Consider the following 18,392-nt stretch of genomic DNA (forward strand, 5'->3'; position numbering starts at 1 on the left):
CTAATTTATCCTTCTGTTGCTAATACGTAGCAACATGCTCGCATGCTCACACATGTTGGGTGTTCATAAATGTTTGTAGTATTATTCTATGAAGAGGCGGGGAATAGTTTGATTTCTGAGCTCGAGAAGGGAGGTCACTAAATTATCCTCCTTTGGGAGACTTAATGAAAAGAAATGAGAGAAATAGCTATGCTGATCAATTCTACTGGATGGCACAAAGATGGGATGAAAAATGCTTAGTCTTTGATAATCCTGTCTTTAAAAAAAAAATGCCCTAACCAGAAACACAACACCATCTATTTTTCTGCTCGTCTTTCTTTTCCCCACCCAGGAGCTCAGCATCATGTCCATATTCCACCCAGAGCCAGACCTCATTAGGCTTGCTGGTTGTAACCCTAGACTAGTCACTAATTCTTTGTGGACTTTAGGCAAGACAGTGTCTCTCTCTCTGCCTCAGTTTCTCCTTGTGTAGCATGGACAGTTTGGGCTGGATGAGCTGAAGGGTGCTTATCAGTTCCATAAAATCCTGAAGTTCTGTGTTGAATGAGCATATACAAAAGGACTTGGGAATGGACTCATTCTTCAGACCCACCCACAAACACCAAAATATGGAAGATTATGTAAACAGGGCAATAGATTTCTGTGTATGCATATTTTGTGACTGTTTTCTGTGCGCATTGTGGATGCGAGGTGGAAAGCTGTCAGTCCATGAAAGTACGTTTTCAAGGAATTTTAAAATTTATTCGATGAATGTATGAATAGTAAAAACATTGCTTGGTTACCCCCCACTAGGGTTTAACCATTTTTGTTGTTGTTGTTAGGAGATCACTAGGAAACTAATGAGGATTAACTGTATTTAAAATTTTATATACGTTAATCTGAGGGGTGCCTGGGTGGCTCAGGTAGGCGTCTGACTTCGGATCAGGTCATGATCTCGCTGTTCCTGAGTTCGAGTCCCGCACAGGGCTGCGCTGACAGCTCAGAGCCTGGAGCCCGCTTCAGAATCTGTGTCTCCCTTTCTCTCTCTCTGCCCCTCCCCTGCCCTGTCTCTCTCTCTCAAAAATAGATAAACATTAAGAATTAAAAAAAAAAAAGTTTACATACATTAATCTGACAGTTGTGGATCACTTAAAAAATTTACAGACCTACAGAACACGATGACCAACATTAACAAGTTAAGTTCTCCTCATTTACATGTAACATCTGACTAATCATCCAGAAGGATCTGTTGAATAAATGAATGAATAAATCAACAGTGTTGCATCAACTTCTGCATGGGGAGAGGGAAGATGTGACAATTGATTTTAGTCAAATAATCAATGAAAACATATCACTCACTGCTTAATAAAAGCCAGTTGATCTGGACTTGACTATTCTTTGTAAAATCATAAATTAGACTGGACTAAACCTCCTCTCAGACAGTGTGGGTAAAGAGATGCAGTTCATAAACAAGGTGTGTGCATATACACATAGCAACATAAACCTGAGGACCTTCACCTTTTTAAAAATTTTTTTTTTATGTTTATTCATTTTTTGAGAGAGGGAGGGGCAGAGAGAGAGGGAGACACAGAATCTGAAGCAGGCTCCAGGCTCTGCGCTGTCAGCACAGAGCTTGATGTGGATCTCAAACCCGAGATCGTGACCTGAGCTGAAGTCAGACACTTAACCGACTGAGCCACCCAGGCGACCCGAGAACCTTCACCTTGATTCTGGAGGAGACCACCACAGATCTCTACCTTCCCCCCTCCCCTGTCCTAAGGATACACAAAGTCCTTTGCCCCCTCTATTGTCAGAGACAACCAAGAATAAACAGGGGCTTCAGCACTGCTGGGATCAAGGTCAGACTCACACCTTTTTTTACATCAATTGTTTACATGGTGCGGTTTGGATATTTCACCAACACTGTTTCACCCAAAGCTGCATAACGATAGGTCTCAAATGTACAAATACCACAGTGGTCCCAATAAAAATGCTCTGACTATAGAAGGACTATTAATTTGCTGGAACTAAAAGGTCTTTGCCCTGTGAAGGGAAAAAAATCTTTAAAAATAAGAAAAAGAAAGAAAAGGGAGACAAAATATTTTTTTGATTGGACAATTTTTGGTGGGATTGGGCAGCATGATATGAAATTCTGAAGAGAAAGAAAATATCCAGAAAGAAAGGAGCAAAGAAAAATAAGTGACAAATGTACTCTATAGGGTAAAACATATTCTTAATGAAAACATATGAGGAGCAGAAGGCTCTCCTAAAACAGAAAAATTCCACCTAAATGCAGTCAGTTCATTAAGCCTTAAGAAGGCCCAAACAAACCAAAGCCAGCCTACAAAAAGGGGCACAGTTTTGAGGTCAGTGTAGTTGTATGAATACAAAATTTTTAAAAAGCAGTATAAAACTCCTTAAAAAAACAAAAGCAAAAACAAAAGGAAAACCAAATTGGTTACTAAAATTTTGAGCAAAAAATTCAATACAATATATTTAAGATTCAACTTCCTCATATAATTTAATAGCCTTTCAGTATATTGATTGCCTTCCTAAAATCAAATATGTGTTTTATTTACTGAAAACTTCCCCCAAAAGAATATTTCCTCTAAATCTATGTTTTCAGCATATTAATAAAATAGGGTCCACATTTTAGTTTGTTTTTATAGAAATTTTAGTTTGTTTTTATAGAAAGTTTTATAGAATATAGAAGCTCTATAGAAACTTTTTTTTTCCTGAAAGATTCTTCCTCAAAATTGTATTTTTTTTTTAAATTTCAGGTATTTTAAAATGATTACTACTTTTTAAGGATTGTGTCATTATGGAGTAGTTAAGATTTTTAAATGTACCCATCTTTATGATTTGGAAGGCCCTTAATCCAATTATCAGGGTGAAGGATGAATTGACCTTTTCCCCTTACTATCCCTGTTTCTAGTTTGGAAAAAAGAAATCTCTTCCTGAGAATACTGATTTCTAAATTTACCAAAATATGAGGGGCAAATTTAACAGCAGTGAAATTTTAAATAAGCTTGAATATCAATTAAAAAATTCTTGTTGTGTATAAATTTTGTTATTTATGTATGTGCTCTCCTGCAAGGAGACAGTGTGGCATGAAGAATTTCATTTGGTATTTATATTATGTGCTTAAACCTACCTCCAATAGTCCTAGTCCTCTAAATGTGATTTCCTATCATCAGAGTTTTCTTTCCTTTTTTTTATATTTTACTTTTTCTTTTTTAAATTATACTGCTATACATATTCTTTTCTTTTTTGCTCACTGGTAATATTTTTAATAACAAAATCAGTAACTAATGATGCTTACAGCACCATTGAAGGTTATAATTATATTACCCATTGCTTTCCTTCTAAGGATCTCAAGGTAGTTTACTGAGAGAAAATACAATCTGTTCTTTCTCTTTTTACAGGCTTTAGAAATTTGACAATTGTATTTTTTTATTTTTATTTTTATTTTTTACTAATACCGATGCTAAACCATTTTAGGTAGTGCCTTTCCCATATCATTGTTGGGACTTCCCCCATGTTCAAGGTTGGAGATTAAAATTTTATTTACTTAAAGATGTTTTGATTCAGCATTGTCAGACAATGACAACTGCACAGCTCCATAATCAGTCTTTTTTAAGGAGGCAAAAAGGGTTCTAAGGTTTAATTCAGAGTTGAGAGTAACCTGCTTTTTAAAAAAGACTATCTTATGTCAAAAATGATGTCAATATTTATCTTATTTATGTGGTAGAGTTCACTTTAATTTTAAATGAAACTTAGAGGAATTCATATCTTCTGGGATACTAGTCAGCCTGTCAGCATGAGACTTTTTTTTTTTTTTTTTTTTTTTTTTTTTTTAATATATGAAATTTACTGTCAAATTGGTTTCCATACAACACCCAGTGCTCATCCCAAAAGGTGCCCTCCTCAATACCCATCACCCACCCTGCCCTCCCTCCCACCCCCCATCAACCCTCAGTTTGTTCTCAGTTTTTAACAGTCTCTTATGCTTTGGCTCCATGAGACATTGTTTTAACATTAGGATACTTTTAGATACAAATGGCTAAGTTCAACCTTCTAAGTGAGAAAGATGTAATATCTCTGCTTATAATAGCATATTTGTGTGTGTCTGTATGTGTGTGTGTGCACATACACATTTACAAAAAAATACCATAATGAAATTAATATGTGGACAGATGTTGAGTATACAATTTGGGGGGGGGGGCAGTTGTTGATGGCATCACTGGGCTAAGATGTTGGAATAAACTTCCTATATCTTTCCTTATCCTGTCCTTTCGATGTCACGAATTAGCTGGTGACATTTCTCCCTCATCCTTTGAGGATCTTTAAGATCATAGTGTCCCTTCCTTACTTTCAGTAAATGTATATTAGCCTCCAAGAGTGCATTTCATCGAAAATATAATTCTGACCCCCTTGAAGAGAAAGAATTAACAGGCATCAATTTCCCTTCCTGACTGACATAAACCTCCATTAAAAAAAAAAAAAAAAGTGCTGCTAGCCATATTTTTTCCCACAAGGGTGCATATTAACAGGCAACAGGAAGAATAGGAAAAAAAACAAAAAAACAAAACTTGTGTATATGGAAAGATGGCCCCCAGGCTGTGCCTGTCCACCCAAGAAAATGGCAGTGAGAAGGGGGTGAGTAATTACTCAAGAAATTTATTTTAATTACTTCAGGTCTCCTGTCTTTTTTACAGCAGACATAGCATATTTAAGTGCAACAGGTTGGTGGTCACAATGCAATGTATGAGAAACAATGAAAGACTTGTGAAATCTATGAAAAAATTTAATTTGGAGCAATTCTGTGGCCTGGGTTTTTATACTTTCTTTTTGGTATGTATGATTTCTTGAGTTATAAGCACTCATGGAAAATTCCATAAATGTCATTTAATTCTCTAACATGACTCCTCAAACAACTGTCAGAATCTACTACTTTAACTTCTTATAAGCCTCTCCTATATGTAAAAATAAAAACCACAACAAAAAATATTTTTGCCAAAAAGCAGAGCAGTAAATGACAGTCTCTATTTAGTGTCATGTATAATCCTTTTATAAGTATTATAAATAAAACAACCTATTCTGATGTGTTATATTAAGATCTATAAATTTTATAATCTAGGAGCATATACAGAAAGGAAAAATAGAGATGAAATCATGCTAGTGCTAAAACATAAACTCTTACAATTTATGTTAGTAAAAAAAAAATCCTTTCAGTTTAAAATTGCATCTGGAAAAAATATTTTGATAACAATTATGTTTCTAACAAAAAATTAACTCAAAAAGAGATCTTATTTTTAAATTAAGGAATGGATTTATGAATAGTGGAAGAATCATCACATATCCCTCTGGAAAGTTATATTTCCTTTGTGCCATATGAAAAATTAATGTTTTATGTTCATAAATAAAATATCTTCTTAGATATTTGAGCTCTGGTTAAATGATGATCTTCACTGGGGTAAACTGTCTTAAGTGTTGTACAAGCTGACTATACAGAAAACAAACAAACAAAAAGAAACATAAAATCTCACGTTAAATCTTAGCTGAGAGGTAGCTCACTGAAAAGCAAGATTTTCCATTATAAGATGAAAAAAAATTGTATAGTTTATGTTTTTAAAGTCCCCCTTTAAAAAAAAAAAAGATTTTCCTTTCAGAATTCTAAAGCCTCATTTAAAAAATGTTAAGAAGCTAATAGCTAATCCTCAAAAAAGCAATAAACTTATATTTGTATTTTTAAAATATCACTTGTTATTTGGAGAGATAGCAACTGTTTTCACGACCACTTCATATTTAAATGAAAATATTTCTTGTGTAAAGCTACGTGAAACAGCTTTTTTCTAGATAAACTCCCTAAAAGGTAATGTCAAGGGGGAAATGTCTATGAATTGGACGATTTTCTAAGCCTGCAAATACATTAAAATATTAGATGAATGTTAACAGCTTTAAATGTTTTCTTAGCATTCTAATTTTAATTCTTTAACATTTTAATGACCCAATTTTAATCCAGGGAGCTGCCTATCAATAAATTTTTTTTCTTTCCTTTAAAAAATTTTATTATAAATGACTGCTTCTATGTTCCATTACTTACATATGTTTTTGGTTGTTTTTTTTTTTTTTTTTTTTTTTTTAAGAAAGTTAGGCATAAGGAAAGTCAGTAGAGGGAAACTATTTTCCTCTTTTATTTAAATATTATTTCATTGAATGTGGTGTTAAGGTTCAGAGGTGGTGGGAGTCTAAAGGATAAAGTTTGGAGGGCTATATCTAATTCATTCTTCCTTTAAAAATTAATTTATAGGCTGCCAATTTACTTCCTGCCTCATAATCAGCTGAGAATTATAGACTTTTTTTTTTTGAGAATTATAGAATTCTCCAGACAAACCCCTACCTCTAGCAAGTATGTTTTCTGCTCTCTTTTTCTTTTCCCTGACCCAGTGTTCTTGCCAGAAATTCAAAAAGAAGACCCCTTAATTTAAGAAAAAAAAAATCACTCACTCCACCTTGAAACAAATAGTGAAACTATTTCTTTACTTGATTTTTTTTCAGATCTGGGCCTGAAAGATGAGTTGACCTGGACATCATAACTCCTTTACATGGTTCATCTAAGTTATTTGCCTGTCACGGTGTTAAAGGATCACTGTGATGTAAATCATTGCAGTTTGAATGAGCAGCTCTCCTTAGAGGCTGGGAAGCCCTGACTGAGCAAGTTCCCCTCTTCCTATCACTAATTTTCAACTCCAGATGGGTTCACAACATCTGGAATATCCTGGTATGATCAGGACGCTCTTTGACTCGAGACTCATCTCCTACCTCATGACAGTTGGTGACTTTATGGTTCTACTTCCTTATTCATATTTCAACTTTTCCAACTGGTTCTGGACTATATCTTGTCCTGGGTCTGCAGGGCTCTCTGTCTTAGCAATAACAGTTAATATTGAGTATTTCCTATGTGCCTGAAGTACTAAACTGTTTACTGACATCTCATTTCACTGCCCCAACAACCTCATTATGAAATAGGTACTTTAATATCCCCATTTTCCAGATGAGGAAACTGACTTGGAGATACAAGTTGGTCAAGGGCATGCAGCTGAAAAGACCCCAGCTAGGGAGTAAACCGAGGTCTCACTACCACCAAGGCCCATGACTCTCAACCACTAGGTTTTGCTGCTTCTTCCAATCATGCCGCCTTTATCCTCCCCTTAAAAGGCTTCAAAGAAGAGATGCAGAGACTGCTTTTGGTTTATTCCTGAGATGTTTATTATGATTTTTTTTAAAGAAAGAGAAGATATGTCACTGAGTAGAAGCAATGGGTAGACTCTGAGTTGAAATGGGGAATCTATGCAGCAGGCTCCAGTTTTTATGAAAATTAAAATAGATTTTAAAAAAAACCCAAAACCATCTTTTCCTTTCTCCTTGGAATGGCCTCCAGTGTGCTCCACAGGTTTGGGGGGCCTTGGCCCTTTTTTCTCTAGTGTTACCCAGAAATGTAGAGACCACATCATATTCTTCCTATCATCATGCCTGCAGTTTGCAGCCAAGACTTAAAAGAAATGCCTGATGGGATGCTAAGTGGAGCACAGGAAGGAGAGTAAAGATCTTTTCTTTCAGGGGGTAAGTGGAGACAAAAAGAATTATAAGACAGTGAAAAGTGAAGTTCGAAGAAGGAAAGAATGAAGACAAAATATGTGTGAAACGGAAAGAGAAAACATCATGTATGACAGCAAACAGTGTTATCCAGCCCTGCCCTTCTGCTTCACTATTTCCTCGGTGGGAATCACCTAAGCTCTGAAAATTTAGGACTAGAAAGAAGCTGAAAGTCAAAGGTGAATGTCAAGCATTTGAAGTGAACTACTTGTCCCCCCATCAGAAAGTTAAAAAAAGAAGTATAAAGAGAATGATTTGCAGAAACAATTGTGGTTAAATTCAATAGACTTTTTTTTGTTGTTGTTAAGAACTCGAAAAGCCAGGAATTAAAGGGGAATGAATTTAAGGGGAATGAAACCACAAAGAGATAATCTTTGTGTAGGGATGCATGAAGTAGAGAAAAAGATTTTCCTATCAGCCCTTCTGATTTGTTCCCAGCTGGGTAATCCTGGGCACTGGCAGTCTGTGGGGCAAATGGACAGATGCTTCCAGAAAAGATTATCTTTCATCTGTCACTCAGGGAATAACTGTGTCTCTATGACTGCTGATTCTATGATCTAAGCCTGATATGCCATTGCTATATGTGTCAAACAGAAAAAAAAATATTGTTATTAATTATAATAATAATAATAATAATAAAACAACAGCAATAACAGCTAACATTTATCAAACACAGACTAGGTACGAAGCACTTTCCATGCATAAACTCCTCTAATCCTCACCTGACCCTTATGACTGGTATTATTATCCCCATTTCACAGATGAGGAAATTGAAAAATTGAAAACGACTGGTTTGTAAGGAGACGGATTTTTCTACACATTAGCCACAGCCATAGCGATCTGCTGCTTCCTTGCTCGAGTAGAAATTCACACAATTCTGCCTGTCCTCCCACAGTCTACCTCAAAGCCTTTCCAAGGTCAGATCCTAATCCGGGCAGTGGCTTGCACTGGCTATGCCCCCTCGGCGTGTGGAATAAGAGCATCCACATCTCCCTGAAAGTGAAGTTCGCCTCAGTTTTGACCAGTACGACTGTCAGTAAACGGCCTTTGCCCTAAATGAAAAAAGCGAGGCCTTCGTCATCAGGAGGAAAAAGTCTGGGGGCCCTGAGCACAGGGAAGGAAGAGGCTGCGAAGCACGGCACCAGGATAAAACCTTTGCACATTGACCTCTCCATTTTGAGCCTTAGGGACTCCCAATTTCTCCTTCACCGAAGGCCTCAGTGGAACTGCCTGCGGTAAATCCCCTTGCTGCGCTATGCGGAAGCCTGTCTACCATGTTACAATGGACTGTTCCTTTCCCTCGAAAGGCATCCCTGTCCTGTCCAGCTGTGATTTTCCCTGGTGGTCAGAAGTATTCAGACGTGACCCTGTCCAGCTCCAGCACAAAGCTTGCTTCCCTCCACCAACTCACCAGACTCTACCAAGAACATGTAGCCTAGAGAAAGGATTGTCTCTTCGAAATTCTACAGGTCCGGACTACGTTGTTGGGTCATGAAACTTCTCATCTGCTTCTGTCCCTGGGCTCCATGCCTGCCTTGACTTTTGGTTACTCATTTTCTGTTCAACATTTATCTAGCCCTCTGCAGTATTGAGTAAGTTCCAAATATTTGTTCTCCAATAAAGGGGGGCCAAAAATCATGACAAAAATGCCACTGAATGCTACTAGGAAAAAAAAATAAGAAGCGCCTAAAAATGTACCTTTCACAACGTACCCTAAGCTTCAAACCTTCGTGTTGTAAAATGTAGGCCTCAGAGACTAATTAGACAAACCAATTTTAATTCCGTGGAGCCTAGGGAGGTCATGAACCCTCTGGAACTGTATGTAAAATATCTGTGTTGTTTTTGTTTTCCTTTTCTATTCTTTTTTTAATGTTTATTTTATTTATTTTGAGACAGAGAGGGAGCATGAGGGGGAAAGGGCGAGGCAGAGGGAGGCGGGGGGGGGGGGGGGGGTAGAAAAAGAATCCCAAGCAGGCTCTGTGCTGACGTAGCTGGAACCAACTTGGGGCTCAATCTCAAGAACTGTGAGATTGCAACCTGAGCCAAAATCAAGTGTCAGATGCTTAACCGACTGAGCCATCCAGGTGCCCCATTTCCTTTTCCATTCTTGTTTTGTTTTGTTTTGTTTTTTTCTAGGAAGAAGTTTCTAGCTTCATTAGGTTATCCCAGGGAGAATGACTTATTTATATCTCCGATGCCTAGAATAAGGCCTGATAGGTAGTAGGAACTCAGTAAACATTTGTTGAATAAATGAATGGATAAGGGATCTGAGCTCTGAAGCACCTAATTTTAAACATGGAGAAATTAAGACTTAGAAAGGATATAATTGTTTTTCTGTAAGGTCATGAATGTCAGTAGTCAGGACCAGACAGAATTAGCTGTTTCAACTCTTTCCACAGCTGGTCAGTCCTATTGATTTGCTTTTTAAGCTAGTTGTATCTTTCACCCCATTTCATTTTTCTTCCTCCCAAACCATTGTTTTTTAAGCAAAGAAATGCATCTCATTTCCTAGTTAGAACCTGCCAACCAGTAAGAACCAAGAGGGGAGAATGTGGCGGAGGGGACCAAACAGTGGGGAGAGTCTATGAAAAAGGCCACCAGAATGATTTATTTGTGGTGGCGCAAATAACATGACTATTATTCCCATGTGATGAGGACACGATTACTACTATGGCATCGAAGTCGCTGTCATTGATGGAAATACGTAAAGCCGAAATAGTGGAGTCAGATCTGGAGGCTGGCAGTAAATCTTAAGCTTAAAACTGACCAGGGCAAGCAGCTGTCCTACAAGCACGTGATCTGCAGCGTTCTAAAAGATGTCTGAAGGACAGGGATCAAATGATCCCCTGCTTGGTTTGAAAGCTCCTTTGGGGGTGGGGGGGGGCAGTCTTCTTCACTTGTTAGGTGATTAGGAGATCCTGGGAAAATTCAAGTCAGGCCTTACTATCCTCCTAACAACTCAAAATCAAGCCCAGCAGGCAAGAAGGAAGAGATTCAAACTGCCACCCAGAGAGGAGAAATAAGGGAGAGGGGCCTAAGCCACACGGAGCTGCTTCATGCTGGGAGAATTTGTGAAAGAGACCAATACTTGAATTCTATGACACAGCAAATTCTTGTGTTGACGACTTCCTCAGCAGACTGGGGCCAACATGGAGGCTCTGAAGTCCAGGCCATAACAGAAGAGAGAGAGGAGAGCCGTGCCTAACCGAGGGATACGTCCAGAATGCTAATCACCAGAAGAAGGAACTTTCAGTAAACTCTTCTTTGAACCCTGGCATCCTAAATGCAAGTCATTTTGGAGGGGAATCTGTTACAATGCCTTAGATTGTGTTTATTGATTATCTTATTATTTGGTAATGGTAGGAAATATTTAGTAAAAAGAAAGAACCCAGCTTAGACAATAAACAATCCGAGTTTGAGTTCCAGATGTGTGACCTTGGTAAAATCACTTAACCTCTCTGAACCTCAGTTTCTTGATTTATAAAATGAAGGTATCAGTCTATATATCCTCGACAGCTCTTTCTAACTTTTACATGCTATTTATTATATCTAAATTTGTGGTTTAACCTGCTGGCAGATTTCTTTCAAACATGATTAGAAGAGGTTAACCTTTCAGGCAAGACAATCCCTCCCCCTGTTATTTTCTTAGATTTCTCTACAATGCAACTGAAATACGAATTAAATGCCAACTAAAGGGGGGAAGAGGGAGATATTAACCTCTTGGAATGAACAACAATCCTATTGCTATAAACTTCAGATTCTTATACTAAAAACGGGAATTTAAGGAAGTTGGGTTCAGTGAATGATTTGAAGACCTTGCCCTCACTGTACAGGGTGGGATTATAGAGGAGTCCAGTCAATCTATTTATTATTTGAGTTCCACTTTCAAAATATAAACATTTCAGAAACTCATGTAGTAGTCACTTAATTAATACAGAAAATAGGTCTGTCCTATAATGATCTGAAGGTCTTCTGTGTCACGTGCTTCTGTTCTGCCATGAGCCCCAAGTTTCCCTCTAAGATTTCTGCCAGTTTCCTACATTTTGCTCACATAACATCCAAGGATTAGCCAGGTAGCTCACTTTCTCCCTTCCTTACAAATCTAACAGCTCTGGACTTTCAAAATTCTCTGCCGAGCTCCGAATTGAATTTCCCAATAAGAAGGCACAGTAGGACTGTGAAGGTCAGAAAGGCAGCTAAACAAAAGCTCTGTAGCAAAGGATTTTGCTAGTTAATAGAATACGTAAATGTATTTAGAGTTGAATGCCTCACCCCTCAAAAAAATCAATAACCTAAAACTTTTCCTACCTATCCTACGCTGAACTTTAGTTAAGGAGAAATAACTCAACATTTCTGTTGCCTCAGAGAAACTGAGCTCAGCAAATAACCTTTCCACTCGACACCTCCTCTGGGCCGCTGAGAGACCTTAAACAGCCCACGAAGTGAGGGGTGGAGAGGGAACCACGTGCCCCACTGAGGAAGTCTTGCACTCCTCAGTACTGGGGCCTCCAAATACCCAGGCCCAAGTCCAGCTAGTGGATAAAACAGGAAGGGGGCCTGTCTCAGAGGACACTGTGTCCTTCCTGACGACCTCCATGATGGGTGCCTCTCTTCGCCAAAGGCTAAGCCATTGAGGACAGTGCCCCAAGCACTGGATCCCTGATTTCCCTGTGTTGCATCACCAAGGGAAGAGCCTGTGTGGAGTCTTCTTGGTTTTACCCAGGCCAAGCGGCCATGGGCTGAGGTATCTTTGCACTCACCTGGGACTCCAGAGCTCATTGGTTCAGACTCTTCAGTTCCCGTGGCCTCTGAGATACCCTCCTTCAGTGGCCACCCCTTGTGCAGACCTCCAGTAGTCCAGACAGGTTCAACTACCTGAAAGGGCGAAAAAGATGGGTAGGGTTACTATGCTGGCTCAGGAGGAGAATGAGAGAGATTGGGGGTGGGGATATTTCATAGGAAATCAAGGAGTGGATTGGCTGAAGGACAGAAAAAGGGCAGAGGGGCACATCTGGGCTAAGAGCTACAAGGCAGGGATGCTGATGTCACAGGAGAGCTCTTCAGAGATACCCACAAAGCTTCCCTCCTGCTGCGTCCCAGTATGGGGAGTCTCTGGGACAGAGAAGAGGGTCTTGGTCTGAGATTGAAGCAAGTGTGCCCAGTACCTTTGACTCAATCTCAATCCCTTCCTTTGCCTCCAAACTAAGGCAAATAAGGCAGAAGGACTCAAGACCTGAGGTCTTGAAAAGAGATAGCTGGGGCAAAGGATCCAAAGGGAGGAAGCCTGGTTCTCGCCATGGGTAAGGGAGTAGGGCAGGTCCACAGTAACCAAAAGGGGGCCTGAGGGTGACAGCTGGCAGAACCCCTTAGCCTGGCCCAGCCACTAGGGGGCAGATGGCTGGGGGATGGAGGGGGACTCTCCCGTGCCTTCACCCCTTCCTTAGCTCCAGAGACAACCTCTGGTCTTGATTCTCTAACACGGAGACTAAGCTACTTGTCTGGGCAGAGGAGCCAAGTTTCCCCAGGGATCTCTTGGGCACGTCCCACTCCCCAGGGAGAAACAGACTGGGGTGAGGAAGGGTCTCCAGCTGCTACCCCTTACCCCCTTCTCTATAGGTACTCCAGAGGTTGGCATCACATGCAAGTGCCTGGAAGTGTCCATCAGGCCCCTGGCTTACTAGGTGACGTGGCATTTTTCAAGAGGGGTGTGCATTGGCAGTTTGAGGGTTGTAAGAGATTACCCCCCGCCCTTTGCCCTCCTTCCTCAGCAAAGTCAAAGTGGGGAGAAAGGGGGAGATCAGCTCCAACCCGCCCCAGGCTGACGCAACTGCTTTGAGGAGGAAGGAAAGATGCACAAAGAGCCACAGATTTTCACTTATTGTGAAGGGAAAGGGGAAGGGGTCCTTTCCTCTGCTCACGCCCGGACTGACAGCCCTCTCCGCAAGGACCGCCTCTCCCCGGCCCCATCCGAAGTGAGAGGCCCCCGGCCCCGGCCCGGGCGTGCAGCCGCCCCAGTAGCTGGGCTGCAGCAGCTTCCTCAAGGCAGCAACAGTTGTCTGGCTGAGGCGAGGCGAGGCGAGGACTCGCTCTGGCGCGCACGACGCCGGCTTCGGCTGGTGCTCCTGGGCTCTGGAGCCCCTGCCCCAAACCCAGCCTCCGGGGGAGAGGTGTGGGGACCAGGGACGCGGTAACCCTGAGCAGCCTGCTCTCTGGTCGCTCAACGTCTTCGGTGCAAGTTCACTTCTCTTAGGTCACTTTTCTCCCAATCTGGTGGAGGAGCAGGCTTTTGGGGGAGAGGAGGGCTTTCGGGCTGGGGAGATAGGGGGATGTAGGAAGCAAAAGACAAAAGAGAAGCCCAAGGGACACAGGGGGAAGCTATTTTGAGTCTAACGTGGCTCCTACGCCTCTCCTTCCGCCGGAGCTATCGCTCCACAGACGGCCCCAGGTGAGAGGCAGGGAGGAAACCCCCCCAGGGGTTTTGCTTTTGCTCCATCTCCTTTGCAGATCTTAGGGCCCCTTTTACTCTCTCAGAAAACGCCACCAGGGAGGGAAAATCTCCTTTATCTGGGGAGAGGGGCTCTCATTTAGCGCTAGAGGTTTGAGTCCTCGCCTTCCGTGCCTTCTCGGTGCTTTCTTGAAGGCTGAGCTATAAAAGATTGACTCTGTCCAGCTCTCTGGGGCTCCGTAGCCCTTTTCTTATTCGGCAGAGGGTAGAGTCTGGGTGCTTGGCTAACGGGGAGGGGAACGATGGTGGGCATTTAGTTTGCTGGAAGAACCGTGGTTGGGGTGCGGGGAGAATTCAGGCCCTCCCCGAAAACAGGAAGCTTCCTGGAGCTCGGGTCCTGGGCTTTCATATTCCCAGACTCATCCTCTATCTGTGTCCATCGCTGTGGACGCCTGTGTGTGTCTGTGTGTCCTTCTAGTCCTATCCCTGAGGGCGTCTAGCACTGTTTCTAGCTGGCGCAGGGCACGGGGCGCCAAGCATGGTGAAGGCCTGATTTGTGCCACTTGTAACCGAAGCGGTAACGACTGCAAGGGGAGGAGGGGGACCCACAGACGATCCTCAGTCCTGCAGCTTTGCCTCCCTCCTCAGGACGGGGCGCCTGGAGAGGCCAGGACTGGGCTTCTGCTGCTACTGCTGAGCTCCTGAGTCGGGCACAACCACATCTCTCAAAAGCTCCTTCTCCGCGGGGGTTTCCCCAGCTTTCGCCTGTTTTACCCCCTTCCTTGCTACTTAGTTTTGAAAAAGATAAGATGGGGGAGACCTGAGGCTGCAAAACGCCTCAAATTAGGTTGGAAGTAGGTGCGGGGGGGAAGGTACTCCGGGGAGCGGGCGGTGCCTGCGTGTTTCCCTCTTTTTCGGAGCTCCCCAATTCACCACGTCTCGCCTCACCTCCAGGTCCCCCACGCTAGGACAGAGAATGCTGAGGGCCTCTCGCCCCTCCCTCCAGGGCTTCCCCACCCCTAGACTGCAGAGTTGGATCATTAGGGTCAAAAATGACCAGAACATGTCCTAAACTGATTCATATTCCAAGTACTGGCTTGGCCTTAAGATCGGATCCCTTTTTTTGCAGTGGGTGAATGGGGTTACTCGGGGTGTGGGGCGTGGGGGGGGGGGGAGACACAACTTCTGTAAACTTTTATTGTATTTTAGCTTCTTTCCACTTCGAAAACACACGCACACCGCCTGCTTCAATTCCCCCTGTGATACAAAGTCGATTTAAAAGTTGGGGGCGGGGGAGCCGCTCGGAGGACAGGCGGGTGACCAAAGCCTCAGGGAGCGCGGGAAGGACGAGAGGGAAAGGATAGCTTCTTCCGTGGAAAACGGGGAAAGGGTTGGGAAAGGCTCGGACCGAGCCGCTTCGGGAAGGTGCGGGCTTCGGCTATCGCTGCTGGCTGCGGTCTTCTCGACGAGCGCGCCCTCCGCGAATGCTTTTTGGGGTAAGGGCTTCCGGCTATTGAGTTATGTACAGCAAGCCCAGACCGCAAAAAGATTCGCGAAGGGCAGAGTCTGCCGGCTTCTTCAGTCCGCCGCCGCCGCCGCCTTCAGCCCAGGATGTCTCCGAACCCCGGAGCCGAGCCCGCTGGGTCTCCCCAGCGCGCTCCATCGCGGCTCAGCCTTCCCACCCCGCGCACCGCCCGCCCCTCTGCCGCCCCTCCCCGCACCCCCCGACTCATCCTTGCATTTCTCCACACCGTCCGCGATCCCCCAACTCAGCCCGCACAGACGCGAGCGAGGTGTGTGGAGGACGAGAAGAGGAGCGTGGAGGGGAACCAGAGATCCCGGCGCCCTGCCTCCACCCCTCTTCCGTAGCCCCAGCACCCTGAGCCTCCCCTCCTATCTGGCCTATCACCCCCATTCCCCTCTCAGGGTTCCGCCAGCCCTGGCTGCAAGGTCGCGGATCTCTGAACAGGTACAGTTCGGATTTCCCCTGAACCCGCTCTTGTCCCTTCTAGTCCCCCAGCCGAGGTTCCAGCCGTGACTACAGGCGCTGCGTAAAGAGAAAAACTCCCCCAGAGCACTAAATAAATACAGACGAGGCCGCCAGCTCATTGGTGCGGACTAAAATCGTCACCCACCAATCAGGAAAGAGCTCACATTTTCCCTTTTTTTTTTTTTTTTTTTTTTTTTTCAGAAGGGGGAGGGAGGAAAAAAAAATATTTCCATTTCTAATTATTCAACAAAATCCAGACTGGAACACGTTAAAATCTTGTTGTTGCAAAAAAGCTGCCAGGACCCCTACCTCCATTCCAGTCCAAGTGAGGGGAAGCGTGCAAGATATTGAGCAAGGGAGGGTTCAAGACAGAGACCTCTCCCAATGGGACCCAAGCCAGAAGATTCAGACAGAAAACGACAGGCAGAGATGAACATAAAATAAACCCAAACTCCACGGTAGTCAGCCTATTTCTAGAAAAATGAGAATGTCTCAATCCCCCCCCCCCTCCAAAGTTCTGAATGCTCAAGAGAAATGGTGAAGCTCCTCCCTCTGCACCCTCGCCCAAACCCGTCTAGATATTGGGTGTATGATGGCCCACTCGTCTCAGGTGCCCTCTCATTGCTGCAGCCCCCCTTCCTCCCCATTCTGCAGATTGTTGAGGGTAACAACAAGGGGCGAGCCCCTCATTGATCGCCGGCTCCCACAACGACGGGAGATTCCAGCATCTTCAGGAGAAAAGAGAGGGGAGGGGAGAGGAAGGGAGGGGAGACTAGGATGAAAGGAGGAGGGTGATCTTTTTCTTTCGTTCTACCTCCTTCCCTCTCCCCTCTCTTCCTCTAGGCCCCCTCGGCCATCCCATCCATCCAAACTTTGAGGGGTTGCCCTAATTCTTCCCAGTGCAGCGCCACCCTTCCCATATCCGCTCTTGCCCCCCTCCCCAACCACCCCATCAGTATCCAAGAAGGGTGTGTGCAAAAGAATGTTCTGACCACCTCCCTCTCCAACAGTAGTCCCCCAGTGGGGAAAATCTCAGCCAAGGTGGGATGCTGCAAACATTGCAAGAAAGTTGCCATATTTATTCTCTGCCACCCTGAAATCGACGTGCGGGCGGGCGCGGGCGCACACACACTCCAGCTCAGCAAGCCAGAAGAAAACGTATCTAGACCAAGTAGTCACTGTCTCCGAGTGCCTGTCGACCCACCCCCTCCGCCCATCCATCACCCTCCGCAGAGCTGCGACCCTCCCACCCTCCCACGGCATTCCCCTCGGCTAGGCTACCGACAGACGCACGCACACTCCCCCCGAGCGTCGGCGCGCCTGCCGCGCCAGAGGGGGCTCCACAGTCTGCGCCTGCCGCCGCTGCAGCGCGGGGCAACTGGGAAAAAAAAGTTCTGCTCAGCAGACCAGTGAGCCTACAGACCACCGGCCGACCAGTGTACCAACCCCCTCCTCCTTACCTCGGTCCGCAGGGCCCGAGAGCGCGCTGGTCCCGTCCGCACTGCAGCCAGCTTGAAGGAGTCCCTTTCCAACCGGCCCGCTCCCCTCCCGCCCCTCCCTGCCCCCAACGGGTGTTTGCCCAGCGGCAAAGCAGGCTGTTCCAGGTAAGTATATAAGTTACTGTACTGTGTGGGAGGGTCACGATCTTGGTAATTGCTGTTTTCCGAGCTTAACCCCTGCGTTCCTGCCTTCCTCCAACTTGTTGAGGACTCGTCGGGTATCGGGAGAGCGAGCGAGCGCGCCGGAGAGCGCGCCGGCCGGGAGGGGGGGAGAGAGGTGCACCGGGCAGAGAGGGGAGAGCGAGACAGCGAGCGGCGGAGTTCAAATGCCCCCCTGGCAGCGGTTTTCATTGGATAGGTCTTCCCCCCCACCCCACCCCCGTCTCCCCTGGCTTGGTCCCCCCCGCCTGCACCCCCCCCCGTCTGCAACCCCCCCCCCCCCCCCCCCCCCCCGTCTCCCATGTAGGGGACGTCTCCAGGCAAAGTCACGATTCCTTCTCAGTTCGGAATGAACTGTGACTAGAGCCATGACGCAGCCAGCGCGCATTACTCACTTTTTGCAGTCACGACTTGGGAATCCGTGCTGGTTCCAACCAAAATTACACCGCTACCATTGAATTATTTAATAGGATCCAGTTCGGGGGTAAACTTATGCATTGTGCCAAGGGATGGGGGACGAGAGGTGGGGGGGGGAATGAGGACAGGGGCATCTTCCTTCCCCCTTCTCGACTCTTGGACCACCCTTCCCCACCACCACTCCACGTGCTGCAAGTGTTTTATTGCGCTACTACCCCTCCCAGCCCGGCTGCTCCCCCCCCCC

At 44.6% G+C, this 18,392-nt stretch overlaps 1 protein-coding gene across 1 annotated transcript in view; it reads right to left on the reverse strand.

Moving 5' to 3' along the window:
* Nucleotides 1-17,923, reverse strand: part of LOC144612954 (uncharacterized) — a 93,175-nt gene extending 75,252 nt beyond the window's left edge. Inside the window, exons 1-2 of the mRNA XM_078433383.2 lie at nt 17,534-17,923; nt 12,399-12,513 (exon numbers count right to left, since the gene is read on the reverse strand). Of these exons, the coding sequence (XP_078289509.2) occupies nt 12,399-12,513; nt 17,534-17,923 (505 nt within the window). The remainder of the gene's footprint in view (nt 1-12,398; nt 12,514-17,533) is intronic.
* Nucleotides 17,924-18,392: the final 469 nt, after the last annotated feature.

Source organism: Panthera onca, chromosome D1 (assembly GCF_046562875.1).
Source record: "Panthera onca isolate mPanOnc1 chromosome D1, mPanOnc1 haplotype 2, whole genome shotgun sequence".
In the NCBI taxonomy this organism is placed as follows: Eukaryota; Metazoa; Chordata; class Mammalia; order Carnivora; family Felidae; genus Panthera; species Panthera onca.